General features: G+C 46.7%; 2 protein-coding genes across 4 annotated transcripts; one reads left to right on the top strand and one right to left on the bottom strand.

Moving 5' to 3' along the window:
• Positions 1–5072, bottom strand: LOC132593049 (apoptosis-associated speck-like protein containing a CARD). The gene is made up of 3 exons (XM_060281725.1): positions 4582–5072; positions 3364–3423; positions 1–1706 (listed from the first exon to the last, which is right to left on the bottom strand). Exons 1-3 carry the CDS (start codon positions 4862–4864, stop codon positions 1429–1431), a joined length of 621 nt encoding a protein of 206 aa, XP_060137708.1. The 5' UTR covers positions 4865–5072; the 3' UTR covers positions 1–1428.
• Positions 5073–5077: 5 nt separating this feature from the next.
• On the top strand, positions 5078–24236 carry TRIM72 (tripartite motif containing 72). Of its 3 annotated transcripts, none has more exons than XM_035134697.2 (7): positions 5078–5311; positions 16069–16482; positions 17753–17848; positions 19455–19685; positions 20905–20927; positions 22104–22222; positions 23414–24236. In XM_035134697.2, exons 1-7 carry the CDS (start codon positions 5267–5269, stop codon positions 23983–23985), a joined length of 1500 nt encoding a protein of 499 aa, XP_034990588.2. In that variant the 5' UTR covers positions 5078–5266; the 3' UTR covers positions 23986–24236. The 3 variants fall into 3 exon arrangements, with proteins under 3 accessions (XP_034990588.2, XP_060137704.1, XP_034990589.2); XM_060281721.1 differs by lacking the exon at positions 5078–5311 and adding an exon at positions 6525–6572; XM_035134698.2 differs by lacking the exon at positions 5078–5311 and adding an exon at positions 12676–12848.
• Positions 24237–24584: the final 348 nt, after the last annotated feature.

Genomic DNA, 24584 nt, shown 5'->3' with positions numbered 1-24584 from the left:
ACTCTTGAAGTTGACAGGTTCACCAGGTGGCAGCAGCAATAAAATAAATAACCAGACTGCTGATTTGCAGCGCTGAAAAATACAGGTTGAACTTTGTCCCTTTATACTTACTTGGATCATTATGGACAGGACTTATAGCTCTACGCTTCCTCCCCACCCTCCATTACCAACAACGGCAACCAACACATCTTCCATCAGTTTTGGTGTTTGCCAGGCCTGGTTTAATGGAGCCCATTAAATGAGGCTCAAACAACTTTAATCCCGCTCTGAAAAATACCTGGCCATTGATAACAGTAGCCAACAATAAAAGACAAAAAAAATTCCCCACAAAATACTCTTTTGTTTCCTGTTTACTCGAACTCTTTCAAGGCACCAGAAATCCATCTCCCTATTGCCAGGGGACTCCTACAGACAAAGCCATACCATGTATTTTCCCAAGCACTCACTATGCTCCAACCAGGACACCGTGCAAAGGCAAGAATAACCTGCAACCAGATTGGAAGAAATTTAAAATTTATTTAAGAAATAATTGCAATATTAGAAGTACTTAAGATAAGATTCAGAAGTATAGGGAGTCTGTAGAGGCAGATTTGTAGAGGTAGAGTAGAATATTAAGATTCAGATATAATGGTATAATACTAATTGTTGTTAAATAATTAATATGGAAAAATAGATGATTGAAGTATAATATAGAAATTTGTTAGTTAAGGTAATAATAAGATAATTGAAGCATGATATAGAAATTACTACTACTACTAATAACAATAATAATAATAATTTATTATTTATACCCCGCCCATCTGGCTGGGTTTCCCCAGCCACTCTGGGCGGCTTCCAACAGAAATATTAAAATACACTAATTTCTTAAAGATTAAAAGCTTCCCTAAACAGGGCTGCCTTCAGATGTCCTCTAAAAGTCTGGTAGTTATTTTTCTTTTTGACATCTGGTGGGAGGGCGTTCCACAGGGCGGGTGCCACTACCGAGAAGGCCCTCTGCCTGGTTCCCTGTAACTTGGCTTCTTGCAGAGAGGGAACCGCCAGAAGGCCCTCGGTACTGGACCTCAGTGTCTGGGCAGAATGATGGAGGTGAAGACGCTCCGTCAGGTATACTGGACTGAGGCCAATCATGATTCCTACAAGCTTCGAGGGGGCTAAACACAAAGAGAAAATAGAATTGGCCTTTATCAAAGAGGACAGATTCATGTTCCTTCTCACTCCAGAGTCCCTGAGTCAAATGTGACGGCCTCCTCCAGGTTCTTCCCACTGTGGCTGCCTGCATTCCCTTCCACAGAGTATATTTCCTTGTTTTTCTTGCTCATACAAAAACGAGTGTCTGGAAGAAGAGATTACATGGCTTCAAGGTAGTTCCCTGACATGCCGAGATGGAATTCCTGTGCCCCAGGATGGGGTTGCGCCTTGGCTGCCTCTTTATCCTTCCAGGTCTTCAACGAGGAACCTGTTTCTCATCTTCAGGGCTTTGTACAGCTTATCCTTGCAAGCTTGGTTCCAGCTGGGCAGCAACCTGTAGAGCTCCCGCATTTTTTCCTGGTTGGTGCTTTTGGAGTAGATCTTTTGGTACTGCTCATCATCCAGGACATCGCCATGCAGCACGTCCAGGATCCCCTCCACGGTGGCCGTCCTCTGGATCAGGGCCTCCCGGTGCCGCTCAATGAAATGCTGCTCCGGTGGGGCTGGAGGCTGTGTCTCTGCCAAAGAAAGAACCAGAATCAAGGGATCCATCCACACACCAGGCATTTACATTTGGCTTAAGAGCCCGTCCTCTCTGTGTGGGAAGACTATGGGCTCTTTAAGGGTGTGCACAGGTGGGGGAAGGGCCACAGATCAGTGGCAGAGCATCTGCAGGGGAAGCAGAAAGTCCCAAATTCAATCTCTAGCACAGGCATCCCCAGACTTCGGCCCTCCAGATGTTTTGGACTACAATTCCCATCATCCATGACCACTGGTCCTGTTAGCTAGGGATCATGGGAGTTGTAGGCCAAAACATCTGGAGGGCCGCAGTTTGGGGATGCCTGCTCTAGCATATCCAGGTAGCAGTGGGAAAGATTCCCCACCTGAAACACTGGAGAGCTGCTGCCAGCCAGTGTAGACAGTACTAAGCTAGATGGGCCTATGGGTCGACTCTACACGAGGCAGATTCTTGTGTTGTTCCTGTGTATGTGGAATCTGTGGGAATGTTGTGGATAGTAGGAGAGGATATATTGATTAAATATTATCCTTCCTCACTCATGCTAGTGAGTTAGCAGGAGAGTATATTCCCCTTTATATTGCAGGAAGCTTGTTGGTAGAATCGTTTGAATCTCTTGAGTTAAGGAATCCCGTCTGGCTTGTCCAGACTGGATTTGTTCCTGGTAAATCCCCCTTTACTCCCTCTTAGAAAGAATAAAGACACAACAGTTTTTCCTTAAAACCAACTTTTACTTACATTCAGTTCCCGGTATGATTCCTGAAGGCAGGCTTTAGCTTGTAGTTACAGTGACAAAGTCTGGCTTACATCATTTGTGAGGATGTGCTCATGTGCTGCTGGCTGAGAGCCAGCAGTGCAGTCCAAGAGAAGAAAGTGGAAGAGGAAGGGAAGATGGCTGCGTGACTGACCCTTTTATGGGGCCTCCCAGGGTCATGCCCATCTACCTGGTCACACACAAGGGGAGGATGCTCCAGACCAGGTATAACAGGAAGTTCTTCTGGCTGGAGTAATATCCCCCTGTCTGTGTCCACTCTAGGCAAACAGAAAATGTTGCATATCACTGCTATAGTGATTACATCCCACAGAATCAAAGGTGACGGCACATTTTAAGTGCATCTGCCTTGCTCCCCTATGCAATATCCTGGTGAGCTCGCCTCTTTTTCCTAAGAAAAGCTCTTTCCATTGGTTAAGTAGAGAATACAGGCACAGCTGCCTTTGCTTTCCCCATGACTAAGTATAGCTCACTGCCACAACCAGAATGTCCCATTCATTTTTAAAGAATTCAGACCTGCTAATCAAAATTCTGTGCAACTGACTTTTACAGCAAATGGAAAGGGATGAATTCCCCCAAAGTGGAATCTGGAGAAAAAGCTGTGTTTCTGTACAAAAGACAGTGCCTCCGCTTTCACCTGCACCTTACCAAGGTTCCAGTACGCAACACTAAACTACTATTCCCTTCTTTCTTTCTTTTTGTGGGAAGCCTGGGCAAGTAAAGCAGCCATGAAATTGGCAGGCATTGCAGTAGTGTGGATCTGGCTTAAGGGAGAGGATTATTGCAGGCTGGAGCGAAGGACAACAGCTAGGAGAGACCTGGAGGCTAGCTTACGGATGTTGATGGGGGATGGACAATATTTAAGAAGATAGAGGCTGGAGCTCACCATTTCTTCCGGAGGTGGCACTGGTGGAAGGCACAGGGATCTGAGGATTACAGCAAGCGGCTGGAACAGAAAAGAGAGTTGATGTTTTGAATTTCCCGTTCCACACAAACATCATTCATGATTACAGACAAACTTAAAAATGTTTTCCTTCTGACACCTCGTTAGATTTTTACCCCAAAACTCTTGACGGCAGGGCAGTGCCACCAAAGGTACCTCTGGGCCCCCCAAAACATCTCCAACAATAATCAGGAATGGATGCAACTGGAAACATTTTCGCTCATTTAACAGGAGCGTAACACCATCTCTGCATTTCAACAGATGCACTTTTTAGATGCATGAAACAAGCAACCCTTTCATGATTATTAAGCCACTAAATATCAGGAAACTATTTTTTGAGGAAAACAACAGCTGAGAGGCAGCCATCTAAAACGAAGGTGATGTAAAGATGCACAGAGGATGCAACGGAAAATAGTAAGATATTTAATACCTGCTATATGCATTTATTCTGTGGTGAATTTTTGAAATACTTCCAGATGGATAAAAGTGGAAAGAAGATTATAGCTTCCAGTCTGCAGGACAAGTATGTCAAGACACAAGACATAGGTGGGTGTGTTTTGACAGTCCTGTGGTTTTAAGTTTTAATCTGTAACATTACTGAAAAGAAAAGCACTCTGTGGACAGAATTGAGTGATAGAGAAATATATGGTGTACGATTTCCAAATAGGATTTAATTTCCATATTGGGGTGGTACTGCCTGCTCTGCAGTGGCACCATCCGATGTCAAGGAAATAAAGTATACACAATTTTTAGAAGACATCTGAAGGCAGCCCTGAATCAGGAAGTTTTTAATATTTGACGTTTTATGTTTTTATATGTGCTGGAAGCCACTGGGGAACCAGATGGGCGGGGTATAAATAATAAAATTATTAATTGTTGTTGTTGTTGTTGTTGTTATTGTTATTTTGGTGAGGAATAAAGTACGTGGTGGGGTCCCCCTCTTTATGTGGCTTTCCTTGCAAAAGTGTACCTAATATTTCAGAGGCACCACACTAGACCTTGAAGAAAGTGCTCCTCCGACCAACTCCTGATGAATTGATCGGGACGGACCTGCCAGGGAAGCTGGGAAAGTTATCCTCCCCTCGCCTCCCTTCCCCTCGTCCAATGAGATGATCCGGATCCACGCTCGTCCTCCGGCCAGGCCTCCCGCTCCTCCCTTACCCTTCTCGCCGCCTTCGCCTCCGCGGAGCTTCTGCGCCTGGTCCTTGCAGTGGATCTCTTCCAAGACCTGCGCGGTGAGGCGCAGGGCGTAATCCTGCCTGTAGTAGCCGATCAGCAGATTGGGCAGATCCACCGCGTCCGCCTTCTCCAGCCGCCCTCGGGGGATGTGCTCGTGGCCTTCCTCCAGCGGGATCTCGGCCAGCTTCGCCTTGAACTTGCGCAGCTCGCCGTCGTGCAAGTTCTCCAGGGCGTCCATCAGGCGCTGCTGGGCGCTCTTGGCCATCGCGCCCCTGCAGCCAGAGCGCGCGCCGGGGAGACTCAAGGAAGGAGGCACAGGACCGCCAAGGATCCGTTTCCGTCCTCCGAGGAAGAGGGAGGAGCCGGACGAGGAGCTGCCGCCGCTTCCTTGCCGCGCTAAGAAAGAGGCGAGCAAAAGCAAGATCGGTGTCCGTTTGCTAATCGGGCGCTTTCGCTTCTGCCTTTCGCGATCCTGCGGTTCAGCAAGAGCGGAAGTGCTCGGGTTGTTTTTGTTTTTGTTTTGCAACACGTGACTCCTGCTGGCTAAATTGAGATGAGCTGTTCGGTGGGGCGAGCTTGTTTTTCAATAGCCGCCGGAGGAGGCGGACCGAACCACCCCCTGGTTTAAAAAGACCTAAGAAACTTTGGTGTGCTTGACTTGGGAATTATGGGGTTAATCTGCGTCCTGCAGGCTGCCTTGGCTAGCAAGCAGGTGAGCCATTTAAAAGATGTTCCAACTTAATTAAGTAAAGCATTTTGAATGCTAGTTGTGTAGGAGAAATGCGGCGCCAGAGGCTATAATTACAGGGCTTCTTTCAGAGGTTTTTAGATGGGGTGGATCTCACAAAAGATCACAAAGCTGAAGGGAGCTCCAACCATAGCTGCCAAGTTCTCCCTTTTTTTAAGGGAAATTCCTTCATGCTGAATAGGCTTCCTCGAGAGAAAAGGAAAAACTTGGCAGCTATGGCTCCAACCGGCTGGCAGAAAGATTTCAAAAGCTCTAACCACGATCCTTTTGCTTAAACAGAAATCTGAAGGATAAGCTCAGTGAACTTTGTAATTTTTTTATGCATACAATGAGGAAAATGCTTTTATTTTTCATGTGAAGCAACCTTTGGTACTGAGTTTTTGATGCTTATCAGCAGGTGCAGAGTACCATAGTGATTACTTATACAGGAGTGCCCTCCAGTGGCCAGATGGAGGTAGTGCTGCCCCTAGCAAGCTGCCTTTAGCCTCCTTTCTCAGTCCTACCAGGTCCGAATCCTGGCTAGTTTCCTTTCTGAAAGGAGGCGGAACCTCGCACATAATGTGGGATTGCTCAGGTAGCCTCTCTGCCTGCACAAACCATGGTGCAGGTAGGTAACGTTGGAAGCTGGGCCTAATATTATCGGGGGGGGGGGCAGGGGCTCACTTGATATGGCAAAGGGTATCATTGCATGGACTTAAAAATGTGGCAAGCCAGGCCTGCTGCCTTTGGGGTCCCTCCTGGTCATTCCACTGCAATGGGTTCTTGGGCATCTGCCTCAAAGTCCTACCTTGCTGGACTGCAAAGGAACACACATGTGGCAGTATAAACATTCAGAAATATTCACATACCAGTAGAAGAACATTCCAGTATGCTGGTGACTTGAAAGCTGCCTTTCTCCAAGAGAGGAATTGTAAATGGTCACTAGTTTTATTCTTCATAGCATTGATTCAGGGATGGCAAACCCACCTCTGCTTGAATTGCTACAGGTCTCTATTTTTTGCATTTCATTGGCACTTAACTCCACTTTTCCACCTGCATGCACATTACACATGTACTCCTGCAAACTGAGGTTAATGCTTCATTCATCTGATGAAGTGGACCCATGAAAGCTTATGCCATAATGAATAAATATGATGATGAAAACCCCTTAACTCCTCTTTAAGGCGACTCCAGATCCTTGTTGCTATTCCTGTAACGGCTTTCCCTATAGAAAATGCTGAACTAGGTGAGTGATTGGTCAGGCCCCTTTGAACAGATCTTTTGTTTATCTGAACCAAGTATATCACCCATTTGAACAGAACGTTTGACTGTCTGATACTAATATTTATTATTATTTTTATCATTAATTGAATTTATATCCTGCCCTTCTTCCCCAAGGAGCCCAGGACAGCAGGTACACAATTTAAAAACCAAACATTATAAAACAGTTAAAGCATTCTAAAAGCAATTACAATTTTTAAAAATCAAAAAAGATAAAAGTTTTTTTTAAAAAAAAACATTCTAAAAGCAGTTGGAGTTAAAACCATTCTTCCATCCAGTGATCTCATGGGTTTTGCCCCTTTGAGCAGATGTTTTGTTTCTTCAAACCTAATATTTCACTGACACACCTCTTGGCGATGCTCTGGAGTCATCTTTGTGCAAACGTTTCCTGGAAGCCAGGCTAATAGGGGAATGCTGACGACTCAGGGTGCTTCCAGACTGTTGCTATTTTTGGGTGGCATGCAATCCCATATCAGCAATTTCAGGTTGTGCAAGGACAGTTGACTGGGAGGTCCTTTGCAATCAATCTGCTTCCTCCAAAGATCATACTTTTTGTGATAAGGAAAGTGAAGGGGAAATGCGCTGGAAAGTGTGGGATCGCACTTACTTGGATGCAAAGTCATCTAACCTCCCCAGAAACAAAACAGAAGCCAATGCTCAGTCAGTAGCCAACACTATCCAATCGCCCAGCAAACAAATCATTATGCATGCATCCAGAACAGGCCATCTGGAAACAAAACCAGCCAGGAAGTGAGGAGGCCCTGCAAGTCAGCCACTAGGTGCCTCTGTAGGGCTGCTTCAAGGGAACAGCTTGACAAAGTTTGCAGTTGGGTGACAGCATGGGAGGCTGCATATAGCCTATGCAGGCATGTCCAACAGGTAGATCATGATCTGGTAGATCACGGAGTGTTCCTGGTAGATCCCTGGCCACTCAGTGGTCTACTCCGCCCCCCCCCAAAAAAGCTCTACAACTTTGGATTCCCCAAGAAAACTCAAGAATGTTGCCTTTCCTAAAAAAGCTCAGCAACTTTGACTTCCTAGCAAAAAAGTGGGCCATCAGATTAAGTTCCAGTATCGGGCTGGGTATTCAGGACCCTCAACTGTGTTTTATATTATTAACTTTTGTTTATGTTCTGTGTATATCACAATGTTCATTCAGTTCCATTCATTTATATATTCAGTTCCATTCATTCATTTGCTTCCTAAAAAAAGCTCAACCACCTTGGCTTCCCAAAAAAAGCTCAACGACTTTGATCCATCCAACGAAAATGGGTAGATCACTGCCAGTTTGTTTGTTTTTACACTGTGAGCAGATCACAGTCTATTGGGAGTTGGACGTCCCTGGCCTATGGTACCAAACAGAGCTGGGGAGTTAGTCACCAGTTGAGAGGGAGAGGTGCTTTCAGATTTAAGGCTCAGGGTCACTGCCCCCATTCCTTCAAAGGTTCCTCGCTAGACCTGAAGCTTGGACCGCAACTACTAAGACACCACTCTTCCTAACTTTTCTCGCAGGCTTGTTGTAAGCTCCTTGGGGGAGGGGGCGATCACGTAAAATTGGGTCAGTGCTGTACCACTTCAGATTGCAGGCAGTGCTTTTAGAAAACAGAGAAGCCAGGGTGATGCCTGGGCTGGAATCTTTTCTCCCTGGCAAACCTGGATCAGAACACACCTGGGCCTCCATTTTCAGTCTGAAGTGATACAGTAGGGGCAGGGAATCTCCAAACTTGGCCCACCAGGCTGCTTTTGGGAAGCCACTTTCCCCACACTACGCTTGATGTCATATGTTATGTCACATGTGGGGCAGGTAAGGGCAGGGCTTCAAGGGAAAAATCCAGACCTTAAAGTGGCTTCCTGACTGATCCTTTGTTGGAGCACGGCCCGCTCCCAACTGCCCGTCAGCGGATGGTTGGTAGGAGGGCACCATTCTCAAGTCGGCAGTTTCCATGCAATGGAAGCAATTTCTCCCTCAGAACTTCTTTTTTGAAGCCACCAGAATCAGAGGTTGAAAGGAGCAACACATACTGGCTTGCAAACCGTCAGGTTGGCAAGGCTTCTTGTGCTGCAGTTCCCAAGCGTCGGAGCTCTATGTCTGAGATTTTGACAGGTGGGTGAGACAACACACCTGCCAATCATAATGATATTGTGTGATTGACAGGTGTGTTCTTCCACACCAAAGTTGGCCCACAGGACCAGGAAAAAAACCAACCCCATCCTGATATAGTTATAGTTACAGGTAGAAAGGAAAGCGAAAGGAAAGTCCGATGCTGTAAAGAAAAATATTGCATAGGAACCTGGAATGTAAGAACCATGAATGGTGGTAAGCTGGATGTGGTCAAAAATGAGATGACAAGAATAAATATCGACATCCTGGGCATCAGTGAACTAAAATGGAAGGGAATGGGCGAATTCAGTGCGGATGACTATCATATCTACTACTGTGGGCAAGAATCCTGTAGCAGAAATGGAGTGGCCCTCATAGTCAACAAAAGAGTGGCGAAAGCTGTAATGGGATGCAATCTCAAAAATGACAGAATGATCTCGATACGAATCCAAGGCAGACCTTTTAACATCACAGTAATCCAAGTTTATGCACCAACTACCGGTGCTGAAGAAAGTGAAATTGACCAATTCTATGAAGACCTACAACACCTTCTAGAAATGACACCAAAGAAGGATGTTCTTCTCATTACAGGGGACTGGAATGCTAAAGTAGGGAATCAAGAGATAAAAGGAACAACTGGCAAGTTTGGCCTTGGAGTTCAAAATGAAGCAGGGCAAAGGCTAATAGAGTTCTGTCAAGAGAACAAGCTGGTCATCACAAACACTCTCTTCCAACAACACAAGAGACAAATCTACACTTGGATATCACCAAATGGACAGCATCGAAATCAGATTGATTATATTCTCTGCAGCCAAAGATGGAGAAGCTCTATACAGTCAGCAAAAACAAGACCTGGAGCTGACTGTAACTCAGATCATCAGCTTCTTATAGCAAAATTCCAGCTTAAACTGAAGAAAGTAGGAAAAACCACTGAGCCAGTAAGATACAATCTGAATCAAATCCCTTATGAATACACAGTGGAAGTGAGGAACAGGTTTAAGGATTTAGATTTGGTGGACAGAGTGCCTGAAGAACTATGGATGGAGGCTCGTAACATTATACAGGAGGCAGCAACAAAAACCATCCCAAGGAAAAGGAAATGCAAGAAAGCAAAATGGCTGTCCAACAAGGCCTTACGAATAGCGGAGGAGAGGAGGCAAGCAAAATGCAAGGGAGATAGGGAAAGATACAGGAAACTGAATGCAGATTTCCAAAAAAACAGCAAGGAGAGACAAGAGGGTCTTCTTAAATGAGCAATGCAAAGAAATAGAGGAAAACAATAGAATGGGGAAAACCAGAGATCTGTTCAAGAAAATTGGAGATATGAAAGGAACATTTCGTACAAAGATTATCATAATCAAGGACAAAAGTGGTAAGGACCTAACAGAAGCAGAAGACATCAAGAAGAGGTGGCAAGAATACACAGAGGAATTATACCAGAAAGATATGGAGGTCTCGTACACCTCAGGTAGTGTGGTTGCTGACCTTGAGCCAGACATCTTGGAGAGTGAAGTCAAATGGGCCTTAGAAAGCACTGCTAATAACAAGGCCAGTGGAAGTGATGATATTCCAGCTGAACTGTTTAAAATTTTAAAAGATGATGCTGTTAAGGTGCTACACCCAATATGCCAGCAAGTTTGGAAAACTCAGCAATGGCCAAAGGATTGGAGAAGATCAGTCTACATCCCAATTCCAAAGAAGGGCAGTGCCAAAGAATGCTGCAACTACCGCACAATTGTGCTCATTTCACACGCTAGCAAGGTTATGCTTAAAATTCTACAAGGCAGGCTTAGGCAGTATGTGGACCGAGAACTCCGAGAAGTGCAAGCTGGATTTCGAAAGGGCAGAGGAACCAGAGACCAAATAGCAAACATGTGCTGGATTATGGAGAAAGCTAGAGAGTTCCAGAAAAACGTCTACTTCTGCTTCATTGACTATGCAAAAGCCTTTGACTGTGTCGACTACAGCAAACTATGGCAAGTTCTTAAAGAAATGGGAGTGCCTGATCACCTCATCTGTCTCCTGAGAAATCTCTATGTGGGACAAGAAGCTACAGTTAGAACTGGATATGGAACAACTGATTGGTTCAAAATTGGGAAAGGAGTACGACAAGGTTGTATATTGTCTCCCTGCTTATTTAACTTATATGCAGAATTCATCATGCGAAAGGCTGGACTAGATGAATCCCAAGCCGGAATTAAGATTGCTGGAAGAAATATCAACAACCTCAGATATGCAGATGACACAACCTTGATGGCAGAAAGCGAGGAGGAATTAAAGAACCTTTTAATGAGGGTGAAAGAGGAGAGCGCAAAATATGGTCTGAAGCTCAACATCAAAAAAACCAAGATCATGGCCACTGGTCCCATCACCTCCTGGCAAATAGAAGGGGAAGAAATGGAGGCAGTGAGAGATTTTACTTTCTTGGGCTCCTTGATCACTGCAGATGGTGACAGCAGTCACGAAATTAAAAGACGCCTGCTTCTTGGGAGAAAAGCAATGACAAACCTAGACAGCATCTTAAAAAGCAGAGACATCACCTTGCCGACAAAGGTCCGTATAGTTAAAGCTATGGTTTTCCCAGTAGTGATGTATGGAAGTGAGAGCTGGACCATAATAAGGCTGATCGCCGAAGAATTGATGCTTTTGAATTATGGTGCTGGAGGAGACTCTTGAGAGTCCCATGGACTGCAAGAAGATCAAACCTATCCATTCTTAAGGAAATCAGCCCTGAGTGCTCCCTGGAAGGACAGATTGTGAAGCTGAGGCTCCAATACTTTGGCCACCTCATGAGAAGAGAAGAATCCTTGGAAAAGACCCTGATGTTGGGAAAGATTGAGGGCACTAGGAGAAGGGGAAGGCAGAGGACAAGATGGTTGGACAGTGTTCTCGAAGCTACGAACATGAGTTTGACCAAACTGCGGGAGGCAGTGCAAGACAGGAGTGCCTGGTGTGCTATGGTCCATGGGGTCACAAAGAGTCGGACACGACCAAACGACTAAACAACAACACAGGTAGATAGCCGTGTTGGTCTGCTGTAGTCGAACCAAAATAAAAATAAAATCCTTCCAGTAGCACCTTAAAGGTAACCATTAGGTCCAGTCATGACCAACTCTGGGGCTGTGGTGCTCATCTCGCGTTATTGGCCGAGGGAGCTGGCGTACAGCTTCCAGGTCTTGTGGCCAAGCATGACAAAGCCACTTCTGGCGAACCAGAGCAGCGCACACAAACGCCATTTACCTTCCCGCCGGAGCGGTACCTATTTATCTACTTGCACTTTGACGTGCTTTCAAACTGCTAGGTTGGCAGGAGCTGGGACTGAGCAACGGGAGCTCACCACCGACCTGATCGGCAAGCCCTAGGCTCTGTGGTTTAACCTGCAGCAGCACCTGCATCCCTTAGCACCTTAGAGACTAACTAAGTTTGTCATTGGTATGAGCTTTCATGTGCATGCACACTTCTTCAGATACCATGATATACATGATATACAGTTATGGTGCAATTTCACCATCTGATCACCTCCTGTACCCAAATTTCAGGCCAAATACCACCCAGTCCATGACTCACTCAGAAGATCCAACTTCATCTCCCACCTCTGCCTATTCCCGAAAACCCCCAAATGCCAAATGTAATGGTCAAGTTGTCTGTCAGTATCCTTTGCTAGGAAACTCTAGAGCTTCTACTTTTCTTCTCCCCAGCCTTCAGCTGCTCCAAGCACTCAAGAATGCAACTAAGGGGCTGTCCTTTGCCCCCCATAGGAACACACAGAGAGTTATGTATTTTATGCAACAATGTCCAGCATTCGCCTCTAGGAGGCGCCCTTGACTCTGCAAAGAAGGCTGCATCAAGGAATAAATATTTTTGGGCTAAGACACTTGAGTGGCATCTTTGGTGAGGGGGAGGAATACTCCTACACACCAGCCGCCTCTTCCTCCCCACGACATGGGATGGCATCCCAGCCTTCCCAGAAGTACGGTGCACTACAGAGCTATATATAGTTAGAAGTGAGGCGGGACCAAGGGTCATTCACTTGGCTTCTGTGCCCGTCCCGGGATGGTTAGTGTCTCCTTGCTGCCTTTCTGATCTCTTGCTGTTCCCTCTCTGGACGCTGCTGCCTCTCTTGAACCCTTGTCTGTCCTAGTAAGATCTTTCTTTCTTTTTTTCTTTCCCTTCCGATTCTAACTTCATGCCTTTAACCATGTTCCAGATACACCCCAAAAAGCCTCGGGCTGGCCTTTTATTTAAGGGTTGGTTAAACAGATAATTTTTAATTAAAAAAATAATCTGGTGGGTATTCCAGGTTCTTCAAATGTGGGAGAGGGAGTGACGGAGGGGAGGAAAGTCCAAATGTTGCCCAGTTGAGCAGAGCAGATAAGACGAAAGCCTTGGGCAGCACAGTCCCCATTCTTTGCAGCCAGCAAGCACCTGTCCGGCATTCATGCCCATTTTTGAATTTATTGCTGCACCTCCACTGCAAGCATAAATTAAAGGCGAGGGGGATGCTGCAGGTTGTTCTGTAAAAGGAGATCAGATGAGCCAGGTGGTTCTAGGTGGAAAGGCACAGTATGGAGAGTTACAATATAATTTCGAAAGGACTCTGAAGCTGGAACGTCTTTACCTTAAAGGTGGATCTGATGCTTGATCCTTGGGAAATCTAGATAAGGCTTTTAGTGGGCTTCTTGCATCCCTTGAAAGGCTAAGATAACACCCCAAAGGTGCCACTTTCAGGGATGTGACGGAGCAGGGGTTGCCAACATGGTGCCCATGGGCACAACAATGCCATTGAATTCTCCCCCTGGTGCCCACAAAGCCTCTGGTCACATAACCCGCTCACTGGCTCCTTTGTCATGAGGTGGTGAGGGTGGTTCCTTTTTTCCTCCCTTGAAAAGTTCACAGAGCCGCAGGAGGAAGAGTGTTACTCTTCTCCACTTCCTCTTTCAGATCTCTCTACTTTTCAAGGCTTAGGACGGTTAATCCGCTGAATCCAACTTTGCCCGAATTCCTTTGAAAAGTGAAATGCGTATTTTCTCTATTGCCATCTAGAATTAGCTTATCATGAAAGTTCATTAGGATGTTTTTACTAAAATGCATTTCCTCCCCCCTCATATAATGCATTTATATGTGTTATTTTCACCAATATATGCATGTTTATGCACACCTCTCCCTGATGTGCACCTTTACCTACACACTTGCAATGCAATTATGATTGGAGAACTGTGTTGGAAAAGTTGAAGAAGTGCACCTTTCATTGGTTAGCTGTGTTGATGCATTGTTTCAGGAAATGTGGGTTAGGTAGCCACGCATTAAAATGCCAACCCAACTGCATTTTTCCTGCATCCATCATTGAGAGGCAGTGTGGAGAATTGAGCAGAGATGGAGGAAGCCTTGAATTCAAATCCCTGTTTAACGCCCAAGGTCATCACTGGGTGACTTTGGCCTAATCAACGTCAATCTCTCAGCCTAACCCACAACGCAGCTTGTTCTGATAAACTTGAGAAGGGGCAAAGAGAGAGAGACCAGTGTGTGCTGCCCGTGTTCCTTAGGCGAAAGGCAGGATAAAAATAAAAGCCGATCACAGAGGCGATAAAATTGAAGACTGCAGATGTAAACTACATTGTCTAGATCTGAATTTACAGTTCCATGCAGCCCGGAGCAGTGCAACAACCAGCATCACGGACCCCAAGCAGTTTATCGGGAAATGCAAGAATATACCACAAGGCAGAGCAGGGCTCCAGTTACCATGCCAGTTTCCCCTTCTGAACTATTTATAGGGCATTTGTCAGCTTGGCCTGTAGATTATCCAGCAGCTGCTTTGCGGGGATCACATTCCTCTCCTGCTTGCGATAGTTCAGCCTGAGTCAGCCCTGAGTAGGACGGGGCCTGGGAGGAGGAGGTGGCGAAAGCAAGGAAATCACGGGTTGCTTGCTCAGAAGAATTGCACTAGTCTTCTGCAATTGAGCAACAAGCCTGGGATTCCCACTTTGAGAAAGGCACCAGCTTTGAGTGCCTTTCTCATGCAGGACAGTTGCTAAGAGACTGAGCTGTGAATCAGGGAGAGCCTGGGTTGAAATGCACTTCTCCCACAAATTCACACACTGCTTCTCAAAGTTGGGTCCCAAACTGTTGCTGGACTACAACTCCCATCATCCCTTGCTAGCATGTCAGGAATGATGGGAGTTGTAGTCCAACAACAGCTGAGGACCAAAGCTTGAGAAACATTGACTAAGGCAGGCATCACCAAACTGCGGCCCTCCAGATAAATAACTACCTGACATTTAGAAGACATCTGAAGGCAGCCCTGTTCAGGGAAGTTTTTAATGTGTGACATTTTAATGTATTTTCTTTTTTTTGTTGGAAGCCGCCCAGAGTGGCTGGGGAAACCCAGCTAGATGGGCGGGTTACAAATAATAAATTGTTGTTGTTGTTGTTGTTGTTGTTTGGCCTACAACTCCCATGATCCCTAGCTAACAGGACCAGTGGTCAGGGATGATGGGAATTGTAGTCCAAAACATCTGGAGGGCCGAAGTTTGGGGATGCCTGGACTAAGGTCACATTCACACATTTAAAGCATTATGATACCACTTTAAGCAGTTCGTCCAAAGGATCCTGGGAGATGTGGTTTGTTAAGGATGCTGAGAGTTGTTAGGAGGCCCCCATTCCCCTCACAGAGCTACAACTCTCAGAGCTGTTTAACAGTCAAATCCCTCTTCCCAGGGAACTCTGGGAAGCCTCTGAGAAGTAGAGGTTGCATACTCTGGTTGAGGAAGATGCATTGCTGTCTTCTCTGGCTGATCCTTTATGCTTTCATCACCACTATAATCTCCACAGTCTCTCTGGCCTGTCACCAACTCTCACCAGAATCTCCCCTGTCTCTCCCTCAAGTCTCCAACTCCCCTCAGCATCTGTACGGAAGCTTCTCCAGCCTAAAAGAACTGTGATGTTACAGTAATAATTCTAAACGAGTCAGTGTGGTACTGTACAGTGGTTAAAGTGTTGGACTAGGACCTAGGAAAGACCAAGGTTCAAATTCCGCACTCTGCCATGAATCTCATAGGGTGACCTTGGGCCAGAGGGTCACTGCGTCTCAGCCTAAACTACCTCACAAGGTTGTCATAGGGATTTGATGAGGAAGGCGAGAACCATATGTGCCACCTTGAGCGAAAAGCTGAGATATAAATGGAACAAATGCAATAAATAAATAATAAATGGTGGTGGCAATAGTGTATTTCCAATTTCTGGTGGGTGCCTGCCCCAGTGCAGGGAATAAGGAGGCACTGGCGGTCTGATATGTGTGTGGTTAAGCAAAATAAAAATAGAATATGGGTTCAAAATCTCAAGTGCCAGCTCTTTTGGCCCCCAGGCTCCTGCTCTTTCCGCCACCATGTCGAAGAAGCCTCTCATTCAGGGCATGCACCAGGACCTCAGCTGCCCCATCTGCCTCAAGCTCTTCCAGTCTCCCGTGACGGCAGAATGCGGCCACACCTTCTGCCAGGATTGCTTGTCCAAGGTGCCCAAGGAAGAAGATGGCAAGACCACAGGGTGCCCCACCTGCCAGGCCATCACCAAGGTGGAACAGCTGCGCATCAACACACAGATGGAGCACCTGGTGGAGAGCTTCCGGCAGGTGCCCCGAGACCACTGCGAGGAGCACCTTGACCCCCTGAGCGTGTACTGCGAGCAGGACCGACAGGTCATCTGTGGGGTGTGTGCTTCCCTGGGCAAACACAAAGGACACAACATCATCACTGCAGCTGAGGCCCACCAGAGGATGAAGGTAGGTATCAGTTTTTTGAAGGCCTTCCTATCTGGCACCAAACTTACCTGGTCTTGTAAATCACTCCAGTGGACAAACCTCATATATTTACCTCAGACGACTGCCCAGTTCAAACTGAGCAGTTTATCATGCACACCCTCCAACATTTCTCTGATGAAAATAGGGACGTCCCATTCCATAATGATAATTTTACTATTTATACCCAACACATCTATCTTACTGGGATGCCCCAGCCACTCTGGGCACCTTCCAACATATAAAAAAACTCTTCTCTATACAGTATTGCCTTCAGACGGCTTGGGGTGTGTGTGTCAGATAACTCCAGACCCTCCAACATTTCTTCAATGAAAATAGGGACATCCTAAGGAAAAGTGGGACATTCCAGGATCAAATCAGAAACTAGGATGGCTTCTCTAAATCAGGGACACCCCTGGAAACTAGGAACAATTGGAGCATTTGTATCATGTGGCAAAACTCTCCTATGGTCTGCAGATGTTGGACTACACCACCCATTATCATTGTGCATTAGTTAAGCTGTCTGAGGATTATGGGAGTTGTAGACCAACACCTGGAGACCTACGGCTGAAACCCCCTGATCTAGCCAACATGGTGCCCTCCAGATGTTGTCACATCAGGCTCAGCCTGCATGGTCAAGGATGATGGGAGTTGTAGTTCAGCACCATCTAGAGCAGGCATCCCCAAACTGCGGCCCTCCAGATGTTTTGGCCTACAACTCCCATGATCCCTAGCTAACAGGACCAGTGGTCAGGGAAGATGGGAATTGTAGTCCAAAACATCTGGAGGGCCGAAGTTTGGGGGTGCCTGATCTAGAGAGCACCATATTGGCTACCCAACTGGACAGAAATCTTTCCCAGCCCTATTGGAGATGCCAGGGATTTGAGCTAGATATGCAAAGCATATTTTCTGTACCTGAACTAAGGCCTGTATTTTTGTGTTTTGAATGGGAATTTTATCCCAAATGTGGGATTTGCATCTCATGCTAGTCCTGCTCAGAGCAGACCCAGTGAAATGAATAAATTGCAACCACACCCATTAACTTCAAAGGGTCTGAGTCAATCTAGCATTGGCTACAACCTGTGAGGTTTACTCACCAGATCCCCCCTGAGTTCTCAGGTTTGTAACCAGGGTGGGAGAAAGAAATCCAGCTAAATAACTATTTGTTTTAAATGATAGATATAGTAGTGGTTTCCTCTCTGGATTAGACCCACATGCCTTATTCCCCTCTTTTCTTTTCTTGGCGTAATTTTAGAAGCAGCTTCCTCAGCAACAAGTCCAGTTGCAAGAGGCCCAAGTCCGCAAGGAGAAGACAATTGCCCTCCTGAATCGGCAAATAGCAGAAGTGGAGGTGAGTGACATTATCTGCAAGGACACATTTAATCTACAAACATATCACAGGGTTGTTGTTTTTGACAGGGTTAACTAACATAGCTTCCCCACAAAGAATCTTGAGATTTGTATTTCCGTAGAAGTCCCAATAATTTTCTGTGGCTGGGGCCGGCCGCATCATTGGGCAGAGTGAGGCAAGTGCCTGAGGCAGCAGGTGCTTAGATTGAGATATGTGTACCTCATGGCATGTTCTACAGCCACTAACTCGCCTGCTGCCCTCAGTTGCTCTGGAAGGTGTTCTCCCATTGTTAGGGTTGGCGTAATATTCAGCTGACAGACCAGTTATCGTCTGTATGTGGAAGGGATGGCCACCATATTGTCCTTTGCCGCAGGCAGCAAGATGCCTTGTGCCGGCCTTGTCTGTGGGAGATCCCCATCTCCTCCTCACAGAGAGGGCCAATCAGAGAAGAGCAGGAGGGTCATTTGACCTGAGCTCCAAACTCAAAGGAGGCCTCTAATTTAGACACTTGCCCGGGGGGGGGGGGGGAGGCATTTGATAAGGTTCAGAACTTGCTTTTTTTGCACATCAGACCAAAATGTGACATACACTTTCAGCTAGAAGCTAGAAAAGTGTTTGTTACTGTCAGGGGGACTCCCTACAGGGAGCCTCCCCCCGTCATCCTGACCAGCACTTCGCCCAGCGATAGCACGAGCAGCGAGTCAGGAGGAGGGAATGAGGAATGGAGCGGAATGGAGGGAGGGCTCAGTGAGGCTTCCGAGCCCTGGCTACGCTCTGGGGAACAGAGCGGGCAGGAAGGGCTCAGAGACGCGTCAGAGCCTTGGCACCGCTCTGGTAGAGGGACAGCGGATGAGGCGCCGCCCCAGCCAACAAGAGAGGAGACCTCTCCTTCCGGCGCCTGAATTGAGGCACACGGCCACACGTAGGGCTAAGGGGCGTCGTTTCGGGGTGCCCAGGCTTTTATGCTGGCCCCGAAGCAGACAGAAGCCATTGCCAGATTGCTGTCAGGGGGTTGTTGCGGCTACTCTTGAGTAAAGACGCTCCAGTCTGTGCTGTCTTTTATTGTGCATACTATTTACAGTGCAGAGATAGCAGAAAACATGACCACCTAGTGACTTTCAGAATCCGGCAATGGCTTCCATCTGCTTCGGGGCCAGCATAAAAGCTTCCGGGTCATGTGGCCAGCATGACTAAGCTGCATCTGGAGAACCAGAGCAGTGCACAGAAACGCTGTTTACCTTCCCGCTTGGAGCGGTACCTATTCATCTACTTGCACTTTGACGTGCTTTCGAACTGCTAGGTTGGCTAGGTTGTACACAGCCTTAAATATATTTATTAATTAAGACATTTAAGTCTTCACAGCTCATTCTCCTCCTGAGTAAACTACCACCTCAACAGCTAACCTAAACACCAAGGCATTTGCAAGGGAGGCTGGGTGGGGTTTCATTTCATGCCGAAGAGGATGCTGGGAAAGAATGACACAAATGCTGAGGCTGAGCGAGAACCCAAGATAAAACGGAGGTTGCTATCTGGTGGGAAGAGAATGCCAAAGACTAGGGCACAAAGCGCAGAAGTGATCCTAGGAGCCCGCTCTCTCCTTTCCCAGGAGACGGTGTCTCGCTTCAAGCATCAAGTGTCCGAACAGCTGGGGGTGATGCGAGCCTTCCTGGGGGCGCTGGAGACCTCTCTGGGCCGGGAGGCAGAGCGGGTGCAGCAGCAGGCCACAGACGCCTTGCAAAACGAGAGCAAGACCATGAATCGCTACCTGGACCAGCTCAGGCAGATGGAGGTCGTGCTGAGAGAGGTGCAAGAAGAACCACAGACGGAGTTTCTCAGGGTGAGGCTCTTCATGGCTACAAGGTCCTCACCCCTGTCTTTTTTTCTACTTTTTGTCATAGTGCTAATGAGTCACTACATACCGTATTAGCCTGAATATAAGCCTCACTTTTTTCCCAAATTCTGACCCTGAAAAGTTAAAGTGCAGCTTAAAATCGTGACCTTACAAAAATTGGCTTTTACAATATCACTGTAGGATTTTCTTCTACATTTGCAGAATTTTAAGGGAGCAGCTTATATTCGAGTATTGTCTTTTTTCTCCCCCCCCTTTGAGTTTTAAAGGTGTGGCTTATATTCGGGCCAATACGGTATATGCAGTTCCTACACTGCTTATGCAATTGGCTGTTCTTTTCCTTGTCCACTTTTATTTGATCCAATACTCTGGATCATCAAGACTGCTCTCGAACATCTCATTGTGTCCCCTTTGTAGCATTTGCAGAATCCTCCCTTACGCTCCCCAGTTTTATATGACCTCCAGTTTAGAGGAACGAAACAGCTCCCCATTTCAACCCAAGACTACAATTAAAAATGTTGGAATAGCAACCAAGCAGCATCTCATTCTGCCACTTCCCACCAGTCATCCAGAGTCTCTATCTGAAATCCTAGCCGGTATCATGTTTAGAACAGGAAACTTGAAACATTGGGGCTCGTGGGGAAGGCATAAAGGTTTTGTGGGTTACATAATTCATAGTTCCAAAACACAGAACTCCCCACCCCCATCCTAGAACCCTCAGTTACCCATTTTATCTTTCCCCCCTATGACTTCTCCCTGAAATACACCCATCCTCACATGATCGAGGATTTTAATGTTTTGTTTTACATGGTATATAAAAATTGTATTAAATAAATAAAAAGAAATTAAAACATTGCTGTTTTTTCATTGTGCTTTTATTGCTGCTTTCTTTTCTTATATTTTATTTCCTTAATGTAATGTAATGTAATGTAATATAATGTAATATAATATAATGTAATATAATGTAAGAAATGAAGCAGCAATAGAAAAATACAATTAAAAAAACCATACAGTGCCTAGCACAGCACATTGTGATTGCTACAGAAGGCAGGGGAAAAAAATCATTTATTGCTCTGCCAAGACGTTTCAAGCAATTTTCAAGTGGTCCATGGGGGAAAGAAAGTTGAGACTTACTGGTATAGGGCATAGCAGTTGCTTCCTATTATTCTAATCTAAGCTCTTTCTTTTCCCTGCCTTTTCTCTGCAGAAATACTGTATGGTGGCCAGCAGGTGAGCAGCTGTCCCTTTCTAAACCCTGAGCTCTGCCTAACCTTGACCTGACCCTGCCCTGCCCTCACCCACTTCCTCATGAGCAGCACAAGACCTCCACCTCACCTACGTAACCTTCTTCTAGACCTCCTTGGACCTCTGTTCCTATGTTAAGATCAAAAGCCATTCAGAAATATTCCATCCCTGAAATGCCAATGACTGCTCTTGTGCAGATAAGTCGCAGTGTCCATTAAGTGGCTTATAAATCTTTGTTAATAAATGGTAGATAAATAAAGGCAGGGAACAGGGAGAGCGCCAAGCTTTGTATTAAGTCATTCACCTTTCGCCATGCCGCTCTTTACAACAGCAACAAGAACTCACCCTTTTTCTACTAGAAAAAGAGGTGCCGGAACTCACCACGAACACTTCCCTTGTTCTCTCAGAATGGCAATGGTGCCCACCTGAGAGGTGCTGCAGGGAAAAAAAAGCCCTGCTTTTTCTTGATATAAGCACGTTCAGGCGCTTTCCAATAATTTGAACATCATTCTAGTTCAATTTGATCCTCAATATGACGGGGTTTCTTTTGCATCACACTTGTTTTACTTGCATACTATGTTGGAACCTGCATTATAATGGAATGCAGTGTGGAATGTGCTTGATCAGGATGCCAGCCAACCCCCCAGCTCTGCTATCTTCAAAAATGTTTCATTTCCCTTACCCTCAGTTTAAAACACACACGAGAGAGAGAGAGAGAGAGAGAGAGAGAGAGAGAGAGAGAGAGAGAGAGAGAGAGAGAGAGAGAAGAGAGAGAGAGAGAGACTGCCAGCATTCTGTGCCCAGTGAGAATGCTCAGTCCTCATTTGGTTGTTTGGGGGGGGGCCTTTCCTTTCTTGGCTATTTCTTTACTTATATTTATTTGTACTTCTGCAAACCTTTGTCTGTCCTTGTCTGCATGGGTGGGGCTACATAAGGACCAGCCTTTAGGGATGCTCTTTCCACTGCCAAAAATCTTCAGAATTTGGAACCGTGCAGAGCGGGGAGGGATTTGGGAACCACTGGTGCAGAGCTTTAAAATAGCAGTGTGAAAGTTTAGAGGAGAAACGATGCCCTTGAATTTCTGGAGGTGGGGGTGGCAGCAATTTGGATTTCTATCCCCGCATCCCCCCCCCAATGCACACCTACTTTTCCTTTCTGTAGATTGCAGAGGATTCTTGGAGAGTCCCCTCCAATTGCTCGCATGGACATCCAACTCCCCATCATTTCAGATGAGTTCAAGTTCCAAGTCTGGAGGAAGATGTTCCGTGCACTCATGCCAGGTAGAGATCCAAGGAGGGAGGAGCTATTGGACAAGGCTATGTGTTCTTTTCTGAACAAGGTTTTTAAAAAATTGCATCCAGGTAACCCATATTCCACGGGACACTGGTGGAGCCTAGGGCTTGCCGATCAGAAGGTCGGCAGTTCGAATCCCCACGACGGGTTGAGCTCCCGTTGCTCGGTCCCTGCTCCTGCCAACCTAGCAGTTCGAAAGCATTTCAAAGTGCAAGTAGATAAATAGGTACCGCTCTGGCGGGAAGGTAAACGGCGTTTCTGTGCACTGCTCTGGTTCACCAGAAGCAGCTTTGTCATGCTGGCCACATGACCCGGTAGCTGTACGCTGGTTCCCAGTAAAGCAAGATGAGTGCCGCAACCCCAGAGTCGTCCAGGACTGGACCTAACGGTCAGGGGTCCCTTTACCTGTACCTAACCCATATTCCACACCTGGGGAAGCTGATACCTGCAGCTCTGATAAATTATGCAAATGCAGTAAATCTGCATGCATTCATTGGTTTCTACATTAGCCAATCAGTGAAAGGAGAAAGGGACTCAGCAGGACACTATAGCTTTACCCTTGAAGCACCAGAAATCTTAGGAGTGAATCAAGAGTGCCATGACTGGACACCCTTTGACTTTTTAATACTAAAAGCAGCTAAGGGAGGCTGAAGTTCTGCCTACAGCAGTGGTGTCCCATTCCCTGCTGTTTCCCTTATCCTACATTGCCTCCCCTCCTAGATGCTACTAGGAGGAGGGGGAACAGGTATTTATTGTGCTCATCTCCCCCCCCCCCTCCATCAAAGTGCACTAATAGCAACTTTGAGAGGGGTGACTTTGATCAGGAAAACTATGCAAAGGAAATGATATATCTTGCAGCATCTGTAAGACCAAATTCCCCTCACAACCGAAAAACCAACATCACTGTGTGGTTGCATTGTGCAAATTAGCACATTAAAATGAGCAAAATTATTTCCAACCATCTCCCGGTATTTTTGTTCCAAAAATAAAGGATGGAAATCCTATCCTTGCCTTAAGAAAAGAAAAAGAAGGGAAGGGTCGTGGCTCAGTGGTAGCACATCTGCTTGGCATGTAGAAGGTCCAGGTTCAATATCTGGTAGCATCTCCCCAGAGAGCCGCTGCTTTGGATGTCCATAGTCGCACCTGTCCCCTGACCTCACCTTCTTCCTCCTCCCCAGCCTTGGAGAACCTCACCTTTGACCCAGACACGGCCCAAGCTAACCTGGTGGTTCACGAGAATGGCAAGCGAGTGGAGTGCGTGGAGCACAAGCTGGCCGTGAGCAGCGACGACCCGCAGCGCTTTGATAAGTCCAACTGCCTGGTGTCGCACCAGAGCTTCTTGGAGGGCGAGCATTACTGGGAGGTGATTGTGAGTGACAAGCCCCGCTGGGCTCTGGGCCTCATCTCGGCCGAGGCAGGGCGCAAGGGCCGGCTCCACGCCACCCCCTCCAATGGCTTTTGGCTGGTGGGCTGCAAGGAAGGCAAGACGTACGAGGCCCATGTGGAACACAAGGAGCCACAGTCGCTGAAGCTGGAGGGGAAGCCCAGCCGCATTGGCGTCTACCTGAGCTTTGATGACGGCATCCTCGCCTTCTACAACGCCAGCGACGAAGACAACCTGGTTCCCATCTTTGCCTTCCACGAGCGCTTCACGGGGACTGTCTACCCCTTCTTTGATGTCTGCTGGCACGATAAGGGCAGGAACAGCCAACCCTTGGTCATCTACAGTCCAGAGCCAGAAGGGCCATAGTCAACCATGGGAAGAAGTTATCGGCACCACCAAATCTAGTCAGCTCTTACTTTATAGACGCACCAAGCCATGGCCTCTCTTTCAATGTCCCCTAAGTGTGTGAGCCACATCCCTAGCCCATTCTAAAAGACACCCATATTGCCTCCGGCTATAAGCTTGCTGGAACGGAAGTGTCATAACTTCAGCATAAACACGGGATCTGGCACCAAGTCTGGAATCCTAGTCGCCTCATTGGTTTCCAAACGCAACTTCTCTGCCCATAGCTGCCAAGTTTTCCCTTTTCTCGTGAGGAAGCCTATTCAGCATAATGGAATTTCCCTTTAAAAAAGGGATAACTTGGCAGCTATGCCTCTGCCCCAAGTAAAACTGGGGGAAATGTGGGCAGCGTCTGCATGCTCAGAAATGAATGAGAGCCTGGGCACACCTCCCAGTGGCTGGGGGATGGGGGTCTGGTGGCCCTAGACAGCTCTATACCCCAGTCCAGTACCTGCTGTGCCCCTTCCTCTCTCCCAACACCAGCCATCTTTAAGTCAAGCTCCATGTCCTCTGTTCCATCCACCCATTTATATCTGCCATCACAATAAAAAAAAAGAGTCCCT

Source organism: Zootoca vivipara, chromosome 13 (assembly GCF_963506605.1).
Source record: "Zootoca vivipara chromosome 13, rZooViv1.1, whole genome shotgun sequence".
NCBI classification, from domain to species: Eukaryota; Metazoa; Chordata; class Lepidosauria; order Squamata; family Lacertidae; genus Zootoca; species Zootoca vivipara.
The sequence above is the reverse complement of the archived record's forward strand: the minus strand, read 5'-3'. Positions and strand labels throughout refer to the sequence as shown.

Coding starts and splice junctions, on each gene's coding strand:
- TRIM72 (XM_035134697.2), top strand. CDS start 5,267: ATGGGGTTAATCTGCGTCCTGCAGGCTGCCTTGGCTAGCAAGCAG. Junction 16,483..17,752: donor AGGCCCACCAGAGGATGAAG/GTAGGTATCAGT, acceptor GCGTAATTTTAG/AAGCAGCTTCCTCAGCAACA. Junction 19,686..20,904: donor CACAGACGGAGTTTCTCAGG/GTGAGGCTCTTC, acceptor TTTTCTCTGCAG/AAATACTGTATGGTGGCCAG.
- LOC132593049 (XM_060281725.1), bottom strand. CDS start 4,864: ATGGCCAAGAGCGCCCAGCAGCGCCTGATGGACGCCCTGGAGAACTTG. Junction 3,424..4,581: donor AGGCGAAGGCGGCGAGAAGG/GTAAGGGAGGAG, acceptor TTTCTGTTCCAG/CCGCTTGCTGTAATCCTCAG. Junction 1,707..3,363: donor TGCCACCTCCGGAAGAAATG/GTGAGCTCCAGC, acceptor TTTCTTTGGCAG/AGACACAGCCTCCAGCCCCA.